Source organism: Lissotriton vulgaris, chromosome 3_1 (assembly GCF_964263255.1).
Source record: "Lissotriton vulgaris chromosome 3_1, aLisVul1.2, whole genome shotgun sequence".
NCBI classification, from domain to species: Eukaryota; Metazoa; Chordata; class Amphibia; order Caudata; family Salamandridae; genus Lissotriton; species Lissotriton vulgaris.
Window position 1 is genome coordinate 1,018,015,618 of NC_141689.1, and position 24,218 is coordinate 1,018,039,835.

Below are 24,218 nucleotides of genomic sequence, written 5' to 3' on the forward strand. Positions count from 1 at the left end.
AAAATCATTAGAAAAAAGCAAAACATTTTTTTGGTCTGAAAAGCACTTTGCCATAGAAATTCGTTGCACTGAAGGAACTTCATTCTGTGGATGTGCTCTTTGTGAAAGAGCGGAATGCTGCCCCTCACAGTGAAGTTAGCCAGTACTTAAAGTGGGTGACCCACTGCCCCACGCTGTAAACATATTGCAATGAGAATTGCACAACAGACCAATGCGTGAAGAGGGCTAGCCAAATATGCTCATGACTATATATTTATTACATTACCTACTGGCAGTAGTAGTAATAGTTAGGATGGAATTTCTATCAAAAAGGAGATTTTCAGTTGCCTATATCTTTGGCACGGTTGATCAAATTGCCAGGTACTTCAGATGGAGTCTGGATAGTTTCGGGGTGTTTTGTGGAGCTGTGGCCTAGAAAAAGGGAGAGGTCAAAAAAGGTCCGCATCCCAAGTTAATTCCTATAGGACCTTTGAACAAGCCTACAGCCAGAACCACTGGAGAGAATTACACCAAATTTGACAGGAAGCTAGATGTTGGTACGCACATAATGCTTTTTGTGATTCGGTTTAAATATGTTGAGTAGTTTGGGAGATAGTAATGCGAAAACAAGTTTGTATATCTAGGGATGCGGATCCTCCATGGAGCCAACAGTGCCCAGATAATAATCTGATTGGCTGCCAAAACTTCAACAAGGAAGTGTTGGCAGCCATCTTGGGATTGGGCTTGGAGTGATATATATATATATATATAAATCATGTTGGTAAACCTTTCCAGAGATATATATATATATAGGTCATGTGATCAAGGCTTTGTGCCGAAACGTTATGGCGACAGCTGAATAAACTCTAACAACCAGCATCTCATGTTTGGTCCGTGTCTGTTTCCAGCGCGATCGAGAGCTAAGGCGATTGCGACAGGAGAACGGAGGTTGGTGTATATATATATATATATATATATATATATATATATATATATATATATATATATATATATAATATTTGAAGTGTGTATCAGGGGCCTTTCCAAGTATTAGCACAAACCATGTGCATAAATGAGTACGTGCAATGCCCAGCATGAAGTGTGGCTGAGGTCATTGAGACAATGCTATGTTGTCAGGGTCTGCATGATCAATTTAACCACGCTAGCTGTGCTGTGGTGTTGTGTGAATGTTGATTTTTCGCTCTGTTTCGTGGTCACTGCACAATGTAACTTTTCCAGCTACACATCCTACGAGATGTATTTTACTGCCACCACTGTCACAATCAAAGCCCCCCATTCTAAATATGTAATATTATTACAGTCAAAATGTTAATAATATATTACTGTTATTGTTATTTTGCTTTCTGGAATACGGAAACACAATCTGGCAACGCAGCAGCTCACGTAGGCCAGGCCAGCCTTCTGTGCTGGGGCCTCGGAGAGAACAGCTAATCCTCTGTGTTAATTAACAGGATAATGGCAAGGGCCCAAAAAATATATATTTTGAATTTGCAGGCACAACATTTGGGCAGCATTTGCTTATTTTGACTTTTCGGTCAGTATCCTAATTTCTGAATCATGCAGCTAGGATTTTTGTACCAGTCAGCTGCTTGGAAATGTTTTTTAAAATGTATTTGAGTGTTTTTTTAAAGCCGGTTCCATCTGCACGCTATCTGATGCAAATTCCTGGGCAGAAATTGAATTGACGACTCCCCTCCTGAAATAAAAGTACTGAGTTTCTAATTTTATTTTGCTAATTTTGTGGCCTTTTTGTATGCAGTCCGAGAGCCTGAGCCTTGTTTTACCTCCGAGGAGGATACACACAGTTCCTTGTTTGTGGGGCAATGTGTCACTCGATAAAAGAAAGACCCTGATTATTTCAGACCTTATTCCAAAACAAATGTGACGCTATTTGTAAAATAACTGGCAAAACAAAGGGAACAAAACAAAAGCAGAAAAAAGCGCTGGCAGGGGAATAATAGAGCTACCAATCTTTACGAATGCTACACTTCTTGGTCTTTTCAGGACGCACTTCAACTAATATGTCTGAATGAACATTGCGTTTCACAGGAGGACAACAAAACCTGCACTAAAACAATATTTGGAGATCATGACAGCGATAGGACTGTGTTTTTGGAAAAGAAAAAGGAGTACATGGAATGAATAGATGTAAAAGCATGCATACGCGCACCCGCTCTCGCTCACAGAGCATTTAGTGTGCGATTATCCCAAAACTTTCTAATGTTCCCACTGCAATGCGGATGCCAACCAACGAATCAAAGGCATTCAGCAACCAGACAAAGAGGGTCTGATGCCAACCTCGGTGCCACTGGCAACCATTATTGGCATCAAGCAGGCTCTGCCTTCTCTCCCTCGCTCTGCCTCTCTTTCTCTCTCTCTCTCTTGGCACGTAACAAACAAAATGGCGGTTCTTGTAGCAACAACAGTAAACAGCAAAAAATGCTGCAGTCAGAGAATCAGATACTATAAAAAAAAAAGTTGCCTCACAATTAGGCTCGTCCAATACTAAACAGCATAAAGATGTAGGTGGTTTGTGGATCAAATTTTTTCCCCTGAAAAAGCTGTTATAAACCAATTATTAGGTCAAAAGGGAGGTACTAAAGTGATGAGCAAGCCACATTCAGATGCACTGTTAATGGGAACCGTCCTCACAAAGGAAGGCTGTTTAGAGCGCAACCTACTCCATAGTAGCTTTTTGGGCAAATTTCGCCATACCATGTTAAGTGGGACGAAAATATTACTGGAGTCTGAAAAAACTAAATTTTAAAAGTCTTTATATTTGTTATATTTGATCACATCAGAGATATCGTGAGTTTGAAAGGACTATAGGACTACTCCCTAAAAAAGAGACTAGCTGTCTCCAGCCTCAGGAGGGGATACCCACTGAATGTCAATTAGTAAACTAAGGGGGGGAGAGGAAGGAAGTGGTTGATCTCAAGACTGAAAGTGGGGGCACTTTTGGCAAGGGGAATGATGAAAATTTACAGAAAGAAAAAGATATTGAAAAAAGGAGGTCATTGGACTTTAAAAGTCTCTGCTGCCTCTGATGTTAGAGTAGAACAAGTGATTATTAGTATTTGTTAATCAAATAATTGCCAATATATAGCTCTTCAGTTCGCACTGCAATGCGGAAACCAACCAACGAATCACAGGCGGCCTTGAAAAACAAAGACGGTCTGATGCCAACACAAGTGGCATTGGCAACCATCATTGGCACTCAAGCAGTTCTTCGTGCTTTTCGTCTTGCCGCTGAAAAGCTTCTGCATGTCACATTCACCCAAAAGCACTCCATTTGTGATAAATAATGTATTTAGTTATGTCCAATTCTCAGCTTCGAGGATACACCTCATTTTGCAAAGCTCTTTGCGACACAAATCAGAATAATCAGAATTTAAAGCTGTGATGATGCGATAAATGGGTCTCTGGTGTAATGTAATAGCAAATAAACAGCATTTTTCAATGAATTCGGTCCTGTTTTCTGGCTTTTGACAGGATATAGGCAGTACGTCATTTTACATGGTATGTTAGAATATTGGTAACCAAAACATTGGCTGTCATAAAAATCGCGGCCTACATTTTGTTTAAAAAAATATTACTCCGATGGGTGCAGTATTTTCTACTGTTAAATCAAATGGGCAATATTATCGCAAATGATACTTAGGACACAATATTGATGTCATACGATATTTAGGCCACAATATTCTGGAACCTTAGCATATGGGAAAGACAGGATATGTACCTTTTCTGTGGGTTAATGTCAGGAAGCAGAAAGTTTAAAATAACTGGTGTATTTCAGTTTGATGTGAATCCTATAAGATTTACCATATGAATATGGACCTGCCCAATGTCTGTCTTCTACATTTCCTGTAGGTTTTTTTCTGCATCAGTTCCATTGTGATTATCACTGATTTCCTTCAGATTTAGATGCAATGTTTTGATACAAGAAACTTTTTCCTGATTGCTGTGGTCCTAAGCAAGCATAGGCTAAGAAGTTGGAAATAATGGCCACGTTGAGAATGGTATAAGAAAGTTCTTGCTTAAGAAGGAAAGCAGAAACCCTGGTTGCTCTTCTTCCTCATTTCAAGAGAGGTGCTTACAAGCATGGAGTGCACAATAGATGAACAGCGGAGAATCGTAGAGGAATCAAGGACGCTGCATGATACCACAGAATCCATTTTGAATACAAGGTTGACTAGCTTGCGACTTAGGAATTTCATCAGCGAGGTCTCACAAACTTCTCTCAAGATTGAGACCTGGGCCAGAGCCTATTCCTTTTTATAACTCAAGTCTACACAAAATGCACCACTGAAATACAAGAAAGCTCAAAAATATTTTGAACATTCATATCAAGCATTCAAACAAAAGGAATCGAGCACCATGCAGAAAGACAATGGTTTGTCGCTTGATGGGGAGGCGGATCTTATATTTTACTGAACAATGCAGACACCCTGGTACTTCTCGCCAGCAATTGTGACCAAACGAGTTCTATTTATGCCCTTCTTTCACTAATAACTTGTATGCATCACACTATGCTATTGTTGTTGTCTCAACTGTTTGTATAGGGATCAGGTATACTAAACTATTTAAAGCAAGACTATGAGGGAAAAGCTACCATGGAAAACAGCAAATCAGTAAACGGATGTGCAGTTAAGATCCTAACAACACATACAAATCAACAAATCAAATAAATTTGACAAATCAAAATGCTGTACCAACAAAGACTAAAATGACTGCGGGGAATTTAACAGTGTGTGTATGTTTTCTGCATGCTGACAATGTCTAGGCTTTATTTATAAGTCACTATATTTTTCACAGCGATCTTCATTTTCTTGAGTGAGCGGTGGGAAAGTAAGTAACTTCTTTATTTATTTATTGTTAATAATATTTTTCGTCACAGATAAATACTTGGTGCTGTGTAATAACAACTATATGTTAATGTTACAGTAGCTTATATATATAGAACTATTTTACAATTCACATGTCCCTTTTGAGTTTCTTGCAGTCTCTTGATATGTCTCACTATGGCCGAGAAGTTGCGTGCCATAGAGTTGGCAAATGAGAACGTGAAACAAATAAAGAGGTCGGTGTGCTTTATTAATCATATGATAGTTGGCCAAATAAGAAGCGTACATATTATAACTCACTAATTACACAAGTGACAGTGGGTCTAAAGATTTCAAATAGCTTGAGTTTGTTGAACAGAATAATAATTTAGAATACATTTATTTATAGATTCCTTTTATATTATGATTTCAGTCTACTATTTTATTTGACATTTTCAGAAGAATGAATACAAACAAACCGAATAACGTAATCAATAAAAATAAAAATAAAAAGCAGAATCTTTTTGAAGTTTTCTAAACAACACGAGACAGCCATTTCCAGAATGAGGCGGAAATATCCATGAGAAATCGAGTGGGAAGTTTGGCTTTAATAACGACACGTCTCTAGGCAGAAGATGTCTGGCCATTGAGTACCCGGACTTTCTGAGATATTGGATTTCCCACTAAGGTGGTCTAGAAGTATATTTATGGCCGTTCTTTAATGATATGCAAGTCATTTGAACCTTTAGGTTAACTGGCAGACAGCGGAGCCTTCCCAAAAATGTGGGATTTGGTCTGCTGGGAAGTTACCTCTTATTTCAAGAAAACAGCCGAAGCAAAGTCTTTTAGGGGGAATTTGTGCCTGTTCGAGCAGTTTGCAAATATTACACCAACTCAGCTCCTCCTAACAGGAATTTGAAATCTGAAGATGACCATGCTAGTAAAAAAAAAAAGCTGTCTGGCTCCATTCCTGGCATTTTTATAGCACCAAGGGGTACCCAGGCACTGCATGCAGACTAACAAAAAGTGTGTTAATTTAAAAAAAAAGACCAGTCTTGCAACTCTTCTTAAAACATGATAATTCGCTTTAATTGGTCTTTCCACAATCAGGGCCCTTCAGATTGTGGAACAATTTAACTCCCAGTGGATAGCTATGAAAACAGGGAACCACCAGCCGGCCTCTGTCGCTGATTTTAGTAATTTGCCTGTATCATAGCCACCATGGTGCTTTAGAATATATAATCCAGATCTGGGGGGAGCTGACCTTGGTACCTTGGACACAGTTGATATGTGTGAAGACTTACACCCGAGTCAACACAGGCAGCCCTTGAGCGTGGTCTTCACTTTAGGCAGATTTGATGTTTATAGACCAATATGAATCTATTCTTGCTTAGTGCAGTCTTCTGACTAACTGATAAGTCTTTTTTGTTGAAAAATAAAAAGGTATTTAAAAAAAAAAGATGATTCTGCCTAGGAAAGTAGTTGACATGGACAAAAGTAGTTCAATTAATGATCACAAATTTACATCGTTCAGAATGTCAAAATGCAATCTGAGGAAGCAGAGCATAGCCTGTCCCGGGGAGGATTGGAAAGTGCCAAGAAGCCGTAAAAAAATGTAATATGCCAGTGTTTATTCACACTGAACCTGCAGTGTACACTGATTTTATGCTACACAAATACATATATCAGATGTTGTTTCATGTTTAGCTTTCAGATACATTTCACCGATTCACAGTATTTTCTGGCATCTGTCCTTGTATTAGTAGTATTGAGTGTTTTAGTGTGCATGTACACCCGGAGGCTTCTTGGCACTAGTCGGCGATGGTAGCCACATATAGCTTTCTCGTGTTGGGCTGCAAAAGTGGCAGATTTTTTATAGTGGGCTTGTTGGCCAAATGCAGGGAATTCTAGACTCTATGCCTTGCACAGTTGACCGCTTGCTCAAAAATGTTGAGCGTTAGTTGTTAAACATGTTTTGCACTGGTTGCTTCAGTGTACACTGAGCTAAGTAAAATAATCACCATCAGTTGTACGATGTTTTTTCCTTTGTTTTAGCACCATCGGAAATTCACTTTCTCTCTTTTCTTGTTAAATCGTTTCAGGAATCAGTAGGATTCTACATGTGTTCAGTTCTCCATTTTTGAATATTTTTAATACACTCTATGACCGCTTTGTGGTGTGGACACAAACTGCCTGGACACAGCGCTTCTAAGATAGTGAGCTATGTATCAGTCCTCATCAGAAAAGCAGAAAAGCTTTCTTTGACTAAAGTTTTTCTGTATATCAGTGATTAGTTCATTCATGAGATATTACATACCAATATATTTATTTATCGCTCTGCAAAAAAACAAGCTCATGCAGGACTTGTACATCTTTTCACTGCAGAACAAATATTGTTTCCCATTCCTTAATCGTGGCAGCCTTTAACGACTCCTTTAATATCACTATCATGTTGGTGTTTATTAGCAGGGGGAAATGTTCCCTGCTTGATTGATATCTAGGGAGAGGCTAACTGTAAATGCACTAAATTGTTCTAAAATATTGAAAAATGAGCTACGTAGATATAATCAGAGACACGTCATTCATTTTAAAAAACGTACTCACATTTTGGAATGACTCCAGCCAAGAGAGACGATATACATACACATATTTAAAGGTAATGTGTAGACCTGCCTTTGAAATAGAGCAAACACACTGATGTAAAAAGTTGGATAACATGTATATTTCGTTAACTCCAACATTCACATTTATTAAAGGACTGTGGACCGCATTAGACTTTAAAAAAAGCTATGTGTAAAAATAACAATTCATATGCTTAATCAAACACAGTTGCATTTGGGACATGCAGCAAAAGTTACTATCGCCCATTCAAATGGAACTCCTTGGTTAATCATCAGTTTACTCTAAGGTCTTTGTAGCACACATCTTAATCCAATAGGGTTCCTTGGGTATCACGCCAAGCTGCCGTTCCATGGGCAAAGCCACTGTTAAGATAGAAAGAGTTGCTTTCTAGAGTATTTGGTGGGTAACTGACTGAAGCCTGTGTCTGCAGAAATCTCTCACAACACAAGGGCACTTCCGTGACAGCACTAGGAGAACAAACACTCCGCTGCAATGGCCTTGTCAGTGGCTTGGCAATGAATGAGGGGTCACGTTACCCACTCACTGCTAGGCCACCTGCTCAAAGTCAGGTCAAGCCTGTGCTGCCTGACAGTAAGTACAATTGAGTGAAGGTTAAAGTGCCCCCCTTAGATACTTGTCACTAGCACTTTCATGGTCTCCTGTATATTTGCAGCTCAGTCCACTAAAAAGCCCATTACTATGGATGCTCGTTGACACTGCATGCCAGACTCCTCTGTGTGTCCAAGAATTCACTTGGCACGGACTCTAAACTGTGCACAGTCATTGGTGGTGAGCCCGTCGAATGAGAGTTGAGGCCCATGCCTGGCCAAAAGCGGAACATTTGTTCTGACGAAGGCTTGTTTCAATAGAACTCGTAATATATATATCTGACCCATTTATCAGTGGGGGACAAGTGAGTAGTCATATCGGCTCCATTCCGACACTAATAGTATCTTAAATTTGACTTAATATTAATTCCCATTAAGAAAGGCGGAAGCATTTTATCTGTTCTGAAGTACCTACTTCTCCTGCGGTTGGACTTCGGAAGCTATGCAGAATGACATTTAGACTCATTCTCGGACAGGAATTTAAAATCCAAAACATGAGTGAGGGATAAGTGACAAAAAACAGAAATACATTAAAAAAAAGATCAAGCCTTATTTAACAGAAACAGATTTAAAGATCAACATATCTCTTGATCTTCGGTGTAGAAGACCTAGAGAAGAGGTTGAATTTGGAAATTATTAAACCGGAAGGGTGTATCATGCGGATATAAGCTAAAATACACAAAAGAGAACAAAAATAGGTAAAGTTGGCTTTAACTATCTTTTGTCTGTTAGTCTCTAGAAAGATAACTCCCACTCTATGGTCCCAAAAGAAGTTACACTTCTGAGAGCATTAATTAGGTTCATAGGAGCAAGAGGCTGAGTCTTCTAAATATATGCTTTCGAGAAAAAAACATAAATGGCTGCTGTTCTGACTCACAATTAATTGAAAAGCGCAGAAAATACATGTCATTTCTGGCATCTGGATTTAACCAATATTGCCTCATATTTCTAAGTCTGCTATGCCATTTTTTATGGTACTGGATTCATATGCGCTTGAATACACTAACATTTATAATGGCTTCATTTTGTTAGAAATTCCTCCATTTTACATTTCTCAATTTGTATTTAAACTGCGGCAAATTTCAGCTTCAATTTCAAAATGGTTGCTCCAAATGTACGCTAACACTGCATAGGTACACTATGTCTTGCACTACGGAAATTAGGGCTCAATCTGGAAATATATTTTATTTTGAGAGAAATGTATTTAAATCTGGAAGTACATAAATCACAATCATATTAATTGCAAGTAATGGAATTTTTTTTCAAACTATATAAACAATTTAATATTAAACATATTTCTAAGATTTTAAAAAAGAAATTGGGAAAAATCCTTATTGTTTGATTATTAGTGAACAATGTGCTCCATAGGTAATAATAATAGTCAATATATAAAATCAAGAACTTTCGCTTAGTACATAGAATTACAAACCATCCATCCCAGGCCTCATTCATTTACTTAGTCATTGTGCGTTTAAAGTATGTAGTTGATTGCCAAATGGTGCAATTAACTTCATGTATCAGTGATATGATAAATTGGACAAAAAAATTATCTCTCTCTCTCTCTCTCTCTCAAACACACACATGCACTTATAATAAAACATGTATTTAGAGCATCCAAAGTGAAAACTGAATGACTCACAACACAAATTGGGCCGAAAAATTAACCGTTCAGTAGACACACTGGCATTGTATGAAGTATATGTAAGTAAACTACAAAAATGCAAGTGACTAAAAGTAAACCAACATACACACATGCACAAATATTTTCTTTGTTAAAATGTTCAAATTTTTCATATTTCAGGTTTATTGTACAGGCACACACTTGTACCTAAAGTTCAGAAAGCATACACTAAAATAAGTCAGCAGAACGTAATATGGATATATTTGGTATTTTTACAGAAAGGATGCAGGTTTTGCGATTGTTTAAACTACATTTGAGTCACTTAATTCACTATGTCTTAAATGTGATCATATCTGATTTATAGGTCCTACAAAAGACATTTTCATAGACTTAGTCATTTGGAAAGAGAAAAATAAGAGAAGATGAGGGCAAGAGAATGATCTTACCTTGATCCTGCACGTAGTATGCCAGAAACAAATCGAGCTCTTTCACTGATACAGTTATATGGTGTGGCTGGACGCAAAGTGTGGGGTTTGTGCAGTGTGGGGACTTCACAAGCCGCTCCCCATCTGTACTTTCCAAGGGTATGCCTTTGAAGAGGATGACCATGACCAGATCCAGCCGCCAGACCTTGTCGGCCTGTCGCAGGCAGTCGATCCGCCTGATCTTACCCTTTTGGTCAGGGTTGGACAGCACGCAGCATGGGTGCTTCTTTCCCGTGACCGTCAGTACAAAATCCTCCCGGTATTCTTGGCGGATGTCTTTGCGGAGTTTGGCCAGCAGCCTGGATGCCCATTTCTGCTTTATTTCGGGTTTCTCACTTAAGAGTTCGTCCTTAACTGCTCTCTCTTCATCCTTGGACATCCTCTTCTCATGCTTCTTGAAATACTTGCGTTTTCTTGCCTGGAGGTTGAACCAAGTGTAGGCGATGGCACGCACATGTGGAAGGAGTGCCTCGATGAAAGGATGGAATTCATCCTGAAGAGCGATGGGGGAAAAAAAAGAGCACAAAACGAAAGTCAACTTGATTTCAAATTAAGTCAACACATTTGGGCAATGTTTCAAAACATTTTACATAAATAAAATCAAGCAAATATTTACTGAATATGAGCTAACTACTCTTAATTAGACTACGTAAAACTGATGAATTAAAGAGATCAAATTATTAATGTGGTCATCCTAGTTTTCCTCGAATCCACTGCATGAAAACAGAAATTGAGACTTTATTGTGAATGCCTGAGAACTTCCACGCAAAGAAGCCTGAGCAGCACATTGAATGTGCCATGCTCTTAAATGAATTCACTAGTCAGCACAGGCAGGAAGTACCATTCTGTTTTCTGCAGAAGAAGATGTCGACACTTAGAACATCGAAGCTGATGTGTTTAAAATACAAGAGTGGGTGGCACAGCTCGCTTCTCCTCTGGGTGTGCACAGAAGCCCTAAGCCCCTTACGTGCTGGAGGTAGTTCCACATAGTTCCCGCTTCTGAAACACGCTCACAACAACAGTGGGAGCTAGTGGTGTAGAGAGTATGCGCCATTTTCACTCGATCCACTTTCTTATCAAATGTCCAGCATTCCTTCGCTGAAGCAGGCCCATTCCTTTACTGGTAACTACAGAAACCGGTGCACAGCAAGAGAGGCTTTTCACAGCATCCACCTCAAAGCCCAAAATGCCTCTTGCAGAGGACTCTCACACCACTTCGACTGCATGATTTCATCCTTTCCCTTTGGGTGAAATGGAAACCACCCAAAAAAAATTACAATCGTCTCCTCTCCACTCCTCGCTCGAGATGCAAGTCCCTTAATTCCAGTTAAGGGGAACCTGCAGCATAAGTGTGGCAATCGTTCTAACCCTCTAAAACAATTAGGTTTGGTGGACAATGTGAAATGGCAGCTTGGCACATAGTGTGCATTCTTTGTGCTCCTGCAGTCTGGGGGAGGGTGACTTTAGAAGTGCTTCAGTGGGCAAACACAACTTTTTTGCAAGGCCTTCAGTTTACTAACTTGAGCATTTCTGTGCTGTGCAGCCCAACCTGCATTTGCTAAAGACATTTAGTCTCCAACACAGAGCTCTAGGTTTGTGTCTGTATTTCTTTCCCGCCTGATACGCTTAACAATGAACCCAATGCATGGATTGTTGCCCTCGTCGAACTCTATTCTAGCGGATGCCTTCAGAACACCATAAAAACCTATCTCTATCATGACCCTATCGATCAACCAGATCCTCAATGTTCTTACTGACTTGCGTGAATGACAAATTGCAAAGAAGACCACCCCGTATTTGATTTCGGTTTTGCAACTGTTACTGTGAATATGAGTGAGGGCCCAGTGTGTACACCAGGCTTAAGGTCGCCTATGAAAAGAAAGGGGACACAAGGGACTGATGTTGTAAGTTTTGAACCAGATATTTACAACACAATCTGTACATATTAATATCATATGATGGTGCACTCCTGCCCTGTTTCTCAAGTTATTACAGGCTTTCTTGCTTACAAATTGCAAAACTTTACCAATACCATACATTTAATGATTTAGAACAGAGTAGGCCGAGGTGCGCTTCTGAAGCCTTTACCATTCATTATTCAACTGTTAGTCGTTTTTTTTTTTTAACTACAACCTGTCCTAGCTTTTTCTCAGATTTTAATCACTGGATCTACATAAGGATGCATTGCGGGACCAACAGTCTCATGCAAGTTACACTTCATGCTTTGCATGTCAGAATAACATTGTATGCGCATGTGGGTAAAAACACACTGCAAACAAAGGACGAAAAAAATCAACATTTCCAGAAAGCGTACAGGAGAATTAGTGAATACTTTTAGGCATGAAGCTGAATAAAAAGTCAACCAGGAGACTGCTCAGCAGAGATGGGAACAATTCCTCTACTATGCTTGCTCGACAAACTAGGCCGAGCAAGGGGTTAAACCACAATCTATTCTTTGTGTGGGAAGCCTGCCCTGCTTTGAGCAACCACAGCCCACGATAAGACTTCCCTATCTTTGGAACCTTTCGCATGCATGCCAAGCTCTTGGGCTGCATTTTCAGTTTGCAATAATCATAGACGGTGTTGTCCCTGAGACGGCATTTTGGCGGAGAGCGTTTCTAATAAAACAGGTCGGGTTCAACACTATTGATTCAAACTGTTATCCACAATCTTTTTCCACTTTTTCCCAATGCGGTACAGTCCCTTTTACTTTAGAGAAAAACATACTTCCATTTGCCCTTTTGAAAATAACCAAATGCTGCAGTTTTCATAAATGTTTAGAAATAATTCACTCACTTTTGCATGCCACTGAGTGACTGTTTATAAGCTATGCATCACTTAATGTAAATACAGCTAATATTGAAATTTTCATATATACAGTAGCAGCAATACTGCAGTGGTAAGCTTTACAGAGCCTGCAATGACAAATTTCTCAAACTGTTAGTCCAATTCACATAGCGTGCCTGCGCTGCGCCTGACTGTAGACTCCACGCACACTTTAATGTAAAGTCTGCAGCTATTTTTCCAAGAACTATCGCACTGCTAAATATTTTCTACACTTCTGCGAATGTCTCAAATTTCTTTTGAAAATGATGTCACTTGACAAACAAAAGTCTATAGTGAAACTACTGCAGAGTGTATGCCTTTTGTTACCTACATACACTCTTGGCCAGTCCAGCCTACACTGTGTCAGAGACGTTCCCACAGCCCAGAAAATCGCCTTCTGGTAAGTACACTTTTTTAAAACGGAATATTAAATAGGTCACCACTTTAAAAATACCCCAGGAAATCAGTAAAAACATCTTTGGTTTAGATTGTCTCTATTTTACCTTCATTTCTGTGCAGTCCTTTGTTGGTGGTAAATTAAACTACCAAACATGAGACAGCACTGCAAGATAATGAAAGGGCATGTCATTCTCAAAAGTAGTCATTCAAAAAAACTTTTTCGGAGTGCAAGTTTTAAGCTACCAGACATTTTCTTTTTCTTCTTTCATTTTGGCCTGCGAGATATATGAATGTAAGATTTTGTAAACATCTGCAAAAAAAATAAACTGTATGTCGCAGAATCACAGTGAAGCGTTTAGAAATGTCTTGTGAGGGAACTGTCTCACGGGTCAGGTAGGCAGAAATGCCAGCCCACGGCTTTTTTGTAAGTTCACAGCAAAGAACAGGAAGAAAAGAACTGAGCACCAGGTCCTTAAGACCAGGAAGTGACCTTCGCAGTTAGTGCCTGAACCCCACACCTGCGAAGCATAATACTTTCCAAATCCCTGAGATATAGACTACACACACGAACCTCCACATTCCCTTTGTAATGTAATATTTATGTTTTTTACACCACTGTCTTGACAGCGCTCGCAGTAACCTATGATTAGAATGTGCTCCCCAACTTATACACAAATTGACAAAGAATAAAAAGACATTGGTTTATGCGGAATTGTCCATTGTCAAAATATATATTGTCTTGTGTTTTGTTGGGATTTTGGATATATAGAAGAACTGATGTGAAATTTACTGAGATCACACACCTCCCATTACTTTTACTTTTGGTGGCTTCCCCCAACCTGGGAAGGGAAAGCCTTTCAAAGGTCTTGGACCCTTGTGAATCAATGGCTAAACTCTGGAGGAGGCCTGGTGTTGATTCAAGGAAGATGATTACACTATACATGAAAAACAATGGCAATCAAAATAGATAATTTAATAAAAACCCAGTGGTGTATAAATTAACTGACAGGGTTCAAATGTATATCACAAATTAGAGCCGTAACGTTCATTCCGTTGGAGCACTCTCTTACTACTTGAGGGAAAGAAACAGGAAAAAAGAGGGAAACAAAGAAAGACTGGCCATGAAAGTTCAATTGAGAAACGGTAAAAAAAAAGAGAAACACAGGAAGGCAGACGGTAACAGACAAAGAAAGAGACAGAAACCAAGGAAATTAGATAAATGAACTGTTTACAAGATATAAGGCAAATTAGATAGGAAAAATCAACAAGAAAGGGAGGACATGGAACATGTGTAAGAGTAAGTAATACTGCACTGCATTCATGTGATGTGAGAATATTATGTAAAATTATATATATTAATGGTACATATTTACATTTTCACTAATAATTTAAAGTGTTTTTCTACCTTTTCCTTTTTCTAATTAAAAAGAGATTCCTTCAGTAAAAAATTGAGTCTAGGCTAAAAAAATTGTGCTGCTTTCTTATAGAACTACAAACTGTTTCAAAATACGCTGAAACACAGTAGTAGGCAAGTGCCAAATGAAATTAAAAGAATAGGTTGTTCTATTCTATAAAAGAAAGTGCATGCAACAGAAGTGTATTTCAGAAATAATCACATCCCATGCACTGTAATCCCAAATATATTTTGTATAAAAAATGGAATCAACATACACAAAAAATGTAAGCATAAAAGTCAATATAGTTGCTACGTTGCTATAATATACACATAGACATACGCGTGTATTCTTCTGATCTCATGCCTTCAGATTTTAGGACTCAAAGTAAGATGTATCTATGTTTATCTATATCTATATCTATATGTAGTCAGCCGTTCTTGCTTTTTTGATGTGGGAGGTATAAACATAAATAGTGTCACTGCCATACCTTTAAGTTGCAAAAAAAATATTTAGCAGATTAATTTAAGGTAGCGCTCCTCATAAAATAAATATATATTTGGCATTGGTGACGATCAAGGGAACCACAAATGATAAAGACAATAATCTGGACCGTAGATTATTTAATATAATATTAATTTCAATTCTTGGCAAAGATGGGGCCTTTGTGTTTCAATAGTGTTGAATATGTGCATATTTGGGAAGCATGAAAAGCTACTCCCTAGTTAAGTGTTATATGAACGATACCATTGCAAAGGCCATATCATTAAGGGCTATGATATTGCCCTTAATTAAACTACCTAAACTATGACTAATACACATGTATCCTTGTTGTGTCTATTGTTATAGCACAAACAGTAGATGATTTTTAAAACACTTGTCATAGATATGGTGTCATATACTTGGAATATTTTGTCAAGGAGCAGCGGCCCATAAATGTCAACTTTTGTACATAGAATGTAAAAAATAAAGCAAGGAAGACTATAGATGATGTTATATTTTGGCTAATACTGCCTACTATGTGTTCTGGTTATATTTACAAAGCTGCTTTGCCGTGCCCTCTCTGTTATATGTAGCCAGACCCAAACACTTTTAGTATAGGCTCATAATATATGGTTATTCATTATGTATACATATACACACATGCGCACACACAAATTGAGCATGATATATGTTTCATATTGATCTCCTCTAGTGCTATAGGATCATAAAGTATATACTATAGGGCTACCTGCTGTGTTTTTTAAATATATAAACATAAAGAGAGATGAACGCGTATCATACTCAAATCTGTGTGTATATGTGGATGTGAGTGTGCGCGCACCTCCATTTTTTTATTTTACTATCTGAATATTTTCCCCACTACTTGTTTATTTATTTCACACAAAATCAATGTCATGATTGCTTTGGAAAGCAGATTAAATATGTTTAGAATTAAACAATATATTAAGAGTAGCAAGAAACTGGGCACAGTGGCGGGACAAGCATCCTGTAATATAACTGTCCCTGCAAGCCTCTTCAAACATGTCACATAGACTTAACGTTGGCCACAGATATCACCCCTATTGCCAGAAATTCCCTTCTTGGCTACCTCTCTTTCTCTGTCTGGCACTGCTGGTTGCCCCAATGGTTACTGCAGCAGAAGTGAGTTTCAGTTGGAGTTTACAGTTGTACGAAGTTTGTGCTTATGTGAATTTTTTGGAAACCCAACTACAGTGTTCTTTCTGCAAGAAAAACACTAGCATTGTCTCTTAACTCTGAGCAACAGTGACCTGCTAGGCAGCTGGTATCTGTAAACTCAACCGTGTATTGTTTTTTTTCTTTCCTTTTTATATTTGTGTACTTAGGGTTAGACCGAAGGAGCGTTTGAACTTTTGGCAGTTAAACCTCCCAAACTCCAACTTGACGTTCGGCGGTTACCAATCTCAGTCTAAAATCACTCAGCGTCAAAGTAGTCACATTTTCTTACTCGCCAATGCCACCTCCGTCTGCTAATTCCACTGGGGTTGTCAGTAAAATGGCGCTAAACCACGAGGCTGTAGTACGGATGCTTCCTAAACGTCATAAGAATAGGATAATCCATACCACCAGCTATTTACTTCTTATAAATGAAATGCAAAAAAACGCATCTCTGTGCTTCAGTACTTTCCAAGCTGTAATTAACAACTTTAGCTAAGTATGGAAAACAAGTCACAGATATGACTCAATGCCCGTGGGGTATCGAATCCCTGCTGTTTGTACAGGAACTATAGCCAAACATTGAATGTATATTAAAACATGATGCATACGTTTGTGCCTTTAATAAATGGCACCAGTGCCCCCGATATGGTTTTACATGAGCCAACGTGGTCTGCATTTTTTTTTTATTCTTCATAGGATGCTCATCAGAAATACACTTTGAAAGCAGTAGTGTTAAAAAAAATGCCGAATAAAATATTCATATTTTGAATGATGTGCATGTAAATGTGTTTGTGTGTGTGTGTGTGTATATATATATATATATATATATATATATATATATATATATATATATATTGCTCCCTGCTCCCTATTACTGCACCATGTCCATGTGTAAATATAAGGAGACTACAAGTTACATTTTACATGAATAGTTACTCAACGCTAGTGATACCGGAATTACTCCTACCATTACTTTGCTGTATAATTGTAGTGTTTTACTTCTTACATACATAGGCAGGTGAGCATGTATGTGCAGATGTGATAAATGATACATTATTTATATATGTGCAAAAAGATTTAACATGGTCGCGTGCATGGCTGCAGAGCGGCAAATACAAAATCGTTTAGCTGGAAAGTGTATCGCAAGAAAAAAAAATGTAGCTGGCGCTTCGCGGGGAAAAAAGCAAGAAGTATCTATCCTTTCATGCAACTCAGTGCCCACCCAGCAGGCCGACCACCTATGCAACTCTGTAGATCGGCACTGTCTGTACTGTGCTACGGGGTTGGACTGCGGGGATCCCATGAAAGCTGTGCCCCATGCCACAAAAAAAAGCGCTCCGTAGGTGTCTGCTTGGCGATATGTTTTGGAGCTATACAGGACAGACAGACAGACAGGCAGGCAGGCAGGCAGGCAGGCAGGCAGGCAGACAGACAGACAGACAGACAGACAGACAGACAGATAGATAGATAGATAGATAGATAGATAGATAGATAGATAGATAGATAGATAGATAGATAGATAGATAGATAGATAGATAGATAGATAACAGGCACGCATGTGCATGATTTACTCCCAGGAAACCCATGGTTTTGCAAACTTCGTATACCTCTATCTGATAACTGGCATTAAAAATAAAAATATCGGTGGTATCGCACGTCTTCATTACCTGAGTGAGGCAGATAGGGGAATACATCATGACTCCGTTGGGAAACACGTTGCCAGATATCCAGAGCAAAGCACCCAGGAAAAGGGAAGAACAATGTCATCTATTCATCCCCCAGCCACCTGAGACCGGGGGTGAAATCAATCACGATTGGCCCTCTGCGAACAAAAAAATCACTGCGCCGCCAGTGCCGCTAAAAAAAACCCACGGAGTCCGAGGCTGCTTGGAAGGTGCGCGGCTTCCGGGGAGGTCTCTGCTGGGGTCCGGCTGGGCGCCCCCACCCCACGCGCGGCTGGCCCTCCGCCCCGCGGTGGCACGCTTCTGAGAGGGGCTGGCACCTCGTCCTCGGGCAGTGGGGTGCTGCGGGAGTCCGGCCGCAGAGGGAAGCGCCTTCACTGCCTCCCGCCTTCTTCCTCTCTCGTCTTCCCCGGGTCCCGGCCGGCCAGCAGCAACCTGAGCCAAGCGCCCTCCTCCCTCTCTCCGCCAGTGCTGCTCTCTCGCTGTCACACCAAAAATGATCTCCGCGGAAAAAAAAATCAAAACCATAAATGCCCCCTCCCCTCCCCCGCGAGCTCTCCCCCCCCTCCTCGCTGCCTCTGGCTCCCCCTGCAAGCCTGGCTCCCCTCTGCAAGTTGGAGTGAGATTGCAGCAGGCACTGAGCGTCCCCCGCCCTCCAGATTCAGGTTTTTTTTAAATTATTATTTAATTACACAATCGTCCCGCACGTTGCATTACACTCCACCCCGCCCCCCTGCCGGCGAGCGTTCCCAGGCGAACCGGAGCGCCATAACTTTACAGAAGGTTTACACCCTTTTATGCATTTGATTTTTTGGGGAGACCTGGTTTCTTTCTAGAACTGATTCATGAATGAGGGAACGGGGCCGCTTCCTTCCCCTCCCAAACCCCAGTCATCAAAGGAATCAGGGATTGGAACATTCCGCTGCTGGAGGGTTGGGTCTACCACCCAACCACCAAGCACACAGTAAAAAACGACACACCAACCACTCCCTCCTCATACTCGGCCCCTTATCAATCCCAGCACTCACCACACCACCACTCATCCACTGCCACATTCACCCTCTCTACCACTTCACCCACCACGGCGGTGCGTTTGTGGTGGGACCACCACCACAAACGCACCGCCGTTCCCTCCACAAGCACACACAACACCTTCCCTGCATAACCACGACCACTGTACCGCTCTACAATGACTAACCTGCTGCCCCAGGAAAACATCCATCACCCTCTGCCTTTTCCACCAACACCAATCACGTATTGGCGCGCCTCCACGACCACTCCGCCCTCACAGGTACAATCACAACACCTCCACAGCTATCCATTCCCTCCAATTCACCACTCCACCAATATTGCCAAAGTACCCATGCAACAACCCCCCCCCCCCCCACTGGCACAGCACCTCCATCAGTGCCGGGTGACCCACCAGTTTAACCTCCACATTATCAACTAACCACAGAGGCGCACACACACACTGCACCACATGCAAACAGTCCACTTCTATTAACAGCTCCTTTTCAAAGTTCCACCCCCACAATACAGCCACACCACTACCTCAAAACGGCCACCCTTCCACCAGCAGCAATCCCCAGACTCACCACCACTCCCCACAAGTCTCACCACTACTCCCCCTCTACACACGCACAACAAAACCACCATCACCCCTTTCCACCAAAGTTATTCCAAGGAAATGCGGCGAAGGTTTTGGAGCACGTGCCAAGTATAGTGTTTTAAGGACATCAAAGGTGCCCAAAGCACCGGCCCTCCCTTCGGACAGCCATTACCAGGGAGGAAAAATGATCCCACTCTAAAGCACACATCGAAAGTGGGACACAAAGTATCTTGCCCCATGTCGGTCAAAGGGTGAGTGGGTGTCTTAGTTACTATTACTACCATCCTATATCCAATGTCCTGCGCAAAAACCCAGATCCAAAACGTCATTGGTTAAAAGTTTTCGGTGATTAATAAAAAATCTACTCAGTATCACACAAAAATGTGGGTTGGCACTGGAAGCAGTGCTGGGTGGGTGTGACCGGGTACTTTACGGTCTTAGGGGTGTTGACTGCGGGGTGGGTGCTGCAGCGGGAGGACGGGGCAGGCGGGAGCTGCGCGGCTGCTGCACTCGTGGTGTGAGCCCGGCGCAGCCCCTCCCTCTCCGCCGCCGCTGCGGTTATCCGGGGTCAGGGCAGCCTGGGGCGGCGCTGCTCTGCAGCCCGGAGCCGGGGAGAGGCACGAGTCTGTGGCCTGGGAGGAGGGAGGGTGAGGGCGGCCGCACGCACGATGAGTTCAGCCTGAGCGCCGTGCCCCCCAGGCCGCACACAGCAGCATGCAGCCGGCGCCCGACCCTCGGTCTCGGCGCGGGCTACCGCTGGACCCTTCCTACCTTGATTCCCCTTACTTTTTTTTTCACTTCTGTTTGCTTAGTTCGCTATTTGATTTCGACTTTTTTCTTTTTATTTAAATGAATGTTCCATTTAGTTCCTCAACTCTTTTGTTTTGCTGTATTTTAATGTTTTTACCCAATTCAATAATCTATAATTTTGCATTTATTTTAAGATTCAATGGCTTTTTCTAACATGCCGCTGTTGGCTTTACATTATATTTAACGCATTGTTGTGTTATTCTTTGTATTCGTGCGGGTGTTTTTGCTTCCTTGTTTGTACATTATTTATTGTTCTTGTTTATCTGCTTGCTAATCTGTGCTTAATTGTGTATGGCTCGTATTTGCCATTTTATATAATGATTATTTTCATTCCTGTCCGTTTTTTTTACTAAGTTCATCCCGTGCTTACTTCCCTAACTGCTTGTTTTGTATTTTGCGTTGGTGTTTTTTATGTCACTTTGGAGTGAGGTGCTGCATGCAGACCCTGTGCTGTGCAGACTCAATGCGTGTGCCTCCGCATAACCCACCTCAGCTGCTAGCAGGCGGTGGGAAAGGGCAGTGCGGGGTGCTCCCACCCCCTCCCACGCCAGCAGGAAGAGCCGCAGTGCTCCTCTTTCTAAAGTGCTTCCAAGGGGCGGGGGCACTTGGCGCCCCCTCCTCCGTGCCCGCAGCGTGAGAGTGTAAAAAGCAGGGAGGGGCGGTAGGGAGATTATTCAAATGTGCCATTGTTCGCAGAGACCCCTCCCCCCCCCCGGGCTGTGCCAGGCGGGTTCACACTGAACCGTCCCCTTCAGCTCGCTCGGGACCCGCCAGCTCACCACCTTAATTACCGCCACTCTCAACAGCCTTTATTGGCCTCTCTGCGTTACTCCCACGTTCGCTGCATTAGCGCCCTGCATTACCTACTCTCACGTCTTGCGTCACCTTCGCTGCATTACTCTCTCACCCTCACTGAAGGGACCACCCCCCTCACTTGATTACTGTCACTCTCTGTAGCACTGTCACTCTGACTACAGGTATTAGCGGCCCGGTCAATTGCTCCATCATCCTCTCTCCATCACTGTCATCCACACTAGTCACCCATCACCGTCAATACAAACACCCCTGACGAAATTACAAAAAAAAACAACCTACAGCTTCCCCACCCTCACTGCAGGGAGGTCACAATCACCCTCGCGTCATCATCTTTGCACTGCTCTCGCCCTGTTCTTCATTACACTCTCCGCACCTGTCGCTGCCGCCATCACTGTTACAGCCACCCAAGCTACCTTCCTCAGCCTCGCTGCATTACTGTCACCCTCACCCCTTCAACTCACATCCCGGCCTTCATGTCACCCTCACTGGCATCGACACCACTCTTTCCCCCCCTCCCCCCCTACCCCTGGAAACCTCACTGCATTACTGCACCCTCACGCCTCCATCGCCCTCACTGCATGACTGGTGCCCGCACTGCACTGCACTGCTGTCGACCTCACTGCATCATGTTGCCGGTGCCCTCCCTGACGTCATCCCAAGCACCCTCCTAGTTGGGCGCGGTGAGGGTGGGTGTCACAGCAGCCGAGTTCACAGGTCGCGTGATCTCAGACGTGCCCCTTCCTTTACACCCATGCCTCAAACGTCTTTAAAGTCCCCGAGGTCCACCTTTTCACTAACCACGTCCAGTGCACTCAGAGCCTCGAAACCCCCACCCCGCGGAGGAGGCGCTTGGCACTGCACGCCTTGGCACGCTCTGCAATCTCAGATTTCGGGCCTTTGGTGCTATTGGAATGAAAACATGACCTGGGATGACTGCCACCGAAACCTCAACTTTCTGAAGAGGGGCCAGACTGTCCCCGGCGCCGGCAGCTGTGAGTGTGGTGGGGCCAAGGCCCCCACCCTCCTCTGGTGGCCGCAGAAACTCCGCCGGGCAGCTCTGTGGGCACTGAATGCAACGCGGCCTTTTCACAAGGAAGCGCTGCTTCCGCTAGTTTGCCATGAAAAGAAGGCCTCTAGTAACCCTAGCACGCCACATGGTATGTATCCCTCCACAGCTCTATGGGCGCCGAGTGCCCTGGAACAGCACGGCATGTCACTGGGATTACCCCTGCTGTTCTTTTGCCCAGGGCCCCCAAGTGTTGCACAAAGAGAGGGCAAGGTATAGCTCTGACGCCAGGACAGATATGTGCGTAGTTCTTAAGCTGTGCAGGGGCCCGAGTTCCAACCAGGGGTAAGGAGAGGTCGTTAGGGAGCAACGTGCAAAGAAAGAGCAGCGCGCCTATCTCAAGTAGCAGACACTCTGCTTCCTGAAGTGCTACCCCTACCTCAATAAATATCGAATATTCCCCAGGAAGCAGCGCCTCGAAAGAAGATCGAGGCTTTCCCTCTTTGCCCTTTCCTTCCAGTGCCTTTGCAGCAACACCAACTAGTACAAATACTTTCCTGAACAACGTCAACTAACCTAGACCTCAATTTTCCGAGTTGACTCCCATTCAAGGATTGTTGGTGAACGGACTATGCTAATCACCTTGTTTTCTTTTTTCTCTCCCCCTCTGTTGCACAGTTATTTATTGTTCATGCTGTATTCTTTAGCCGTGGTTTGCTTACTTACTGTCAGCCTTCTATGTAATGTAAGGCCCTTCTGTTTTTCACAGGGTGTATGTCAAGCGCTCTGATACCTACGGGTCTAGCTAGCGCTATATACAACTTTTTAAATAAATAAATAAAATAAATAGTCCGCCACAAGCTGGGCCGGAGCACAGCACCCAACACGGCGATAAGTACAAAGAGTTCAGGGCCCTGCGGCACCGCGAAACAAGCTGCCAGGCGCCTTGAAGCCCAGAACTGCATCTCGAGACGCAGCTGAACCCAGGCCATTCTGATTCTGTTCCCAGAGTGCAGGAACGCATAAGGCCCGGGCAGAGTGTCAAACTCACGAGCATAGCTCCCTCCATGGGCCAGTGCCCATAAGTGTCTGGAAGAGACCATGTTGGCGCTTTGCCTGGCCTCTCGTTGAGTAGATACCGGCATTAACCACGAGCTGCGCTCTCTTGTTTTGGTGTCTTTCGTGTTGCGCTGATCTATGCTTTTATTTTTAAGTTCACTGGAATGGGCCTAGTCTTGACAGTTGATCAACAAAGCCCGGCTTTTAATTCTGGTTTCTCGAGTGCCAAACCTGTATAAATCCCCTGATGCAGCAGGGTTAACCAGCATCACGTAACCTCTACGTCACAGAGTCCACGTGCTATACCCTTCTGCGTTACAGAGGGAAATGTACACCCTCATGTGATCAAGTGAATGTAATGTGAAAACATTTTGAAAGCAATTCACCCCTCCAGTCAGGGAGTGAGAGAATGACACCCTTCTATGTTGCTGAGAGGAAGTGACGTACTCCTCTAGTCACAGCAGATTGACAGTAATGCCCCTTGTAGTAACAGAGCAAACGTTTTATACTCTTTTACAGAGAGGAAGTGATGTACCCCTCCAGCTACAGAATTAAAGTCAAAGCCCTTCTAGACACAGAGTGAAAGTATTATAGCCTTGAAAGTCACACAGTACAAGCGATGTACCCTCTAGTTGCAAAGTGAAAGTAATGAATACTCTACATCAGTGGGCCTTACACTGCGGTCTGGGGGGGTATACAACGTTTACAACGGAATTTTTACAACGCACTACCATTAGAACGCAGGCATTACCACGCATACCATTACAACGCACTGCGC

The 24,218-nt window shown here is 42.3% G+C and overlaps 1 protein-coding gene across 4 annotated transcripts in view; it reads right to left on the bottom strand.

The window, feature by feature from the left end:
- NFIB (nuclear factor I B) overlaps positions 1-24,218 on the bottom strand; it is a 364,276-nt gene that overhangs the window by 333,685 nt on the left and 6,373 nt on the right. The window contains exons 1-2 of one of the 4 annotated variants that reach the window (XM_086961395.1): positions 18,126-18,642; positions 10,121-10,652 (exon numbers count right to left, since the gene is read on the bottom strand). In XM_086961395.1, coding sequence (XP_086817521.1) covers positions 10,121-10,652; positions 18,126-18,155 — 562 coding nt within the window. In that variant the 5' untranslated portion in view covers positions 18,156-18,642. Of the gene's footprint in view, positions 1-10,120; positions 10,653-18,125; positions 18,643-24,218 lie in introns of those variants that run through there. The other 3 variants (XM_086961397.1, XM_086961398.1, XM_086961396.1) reach the window with 3 other exon arrangements.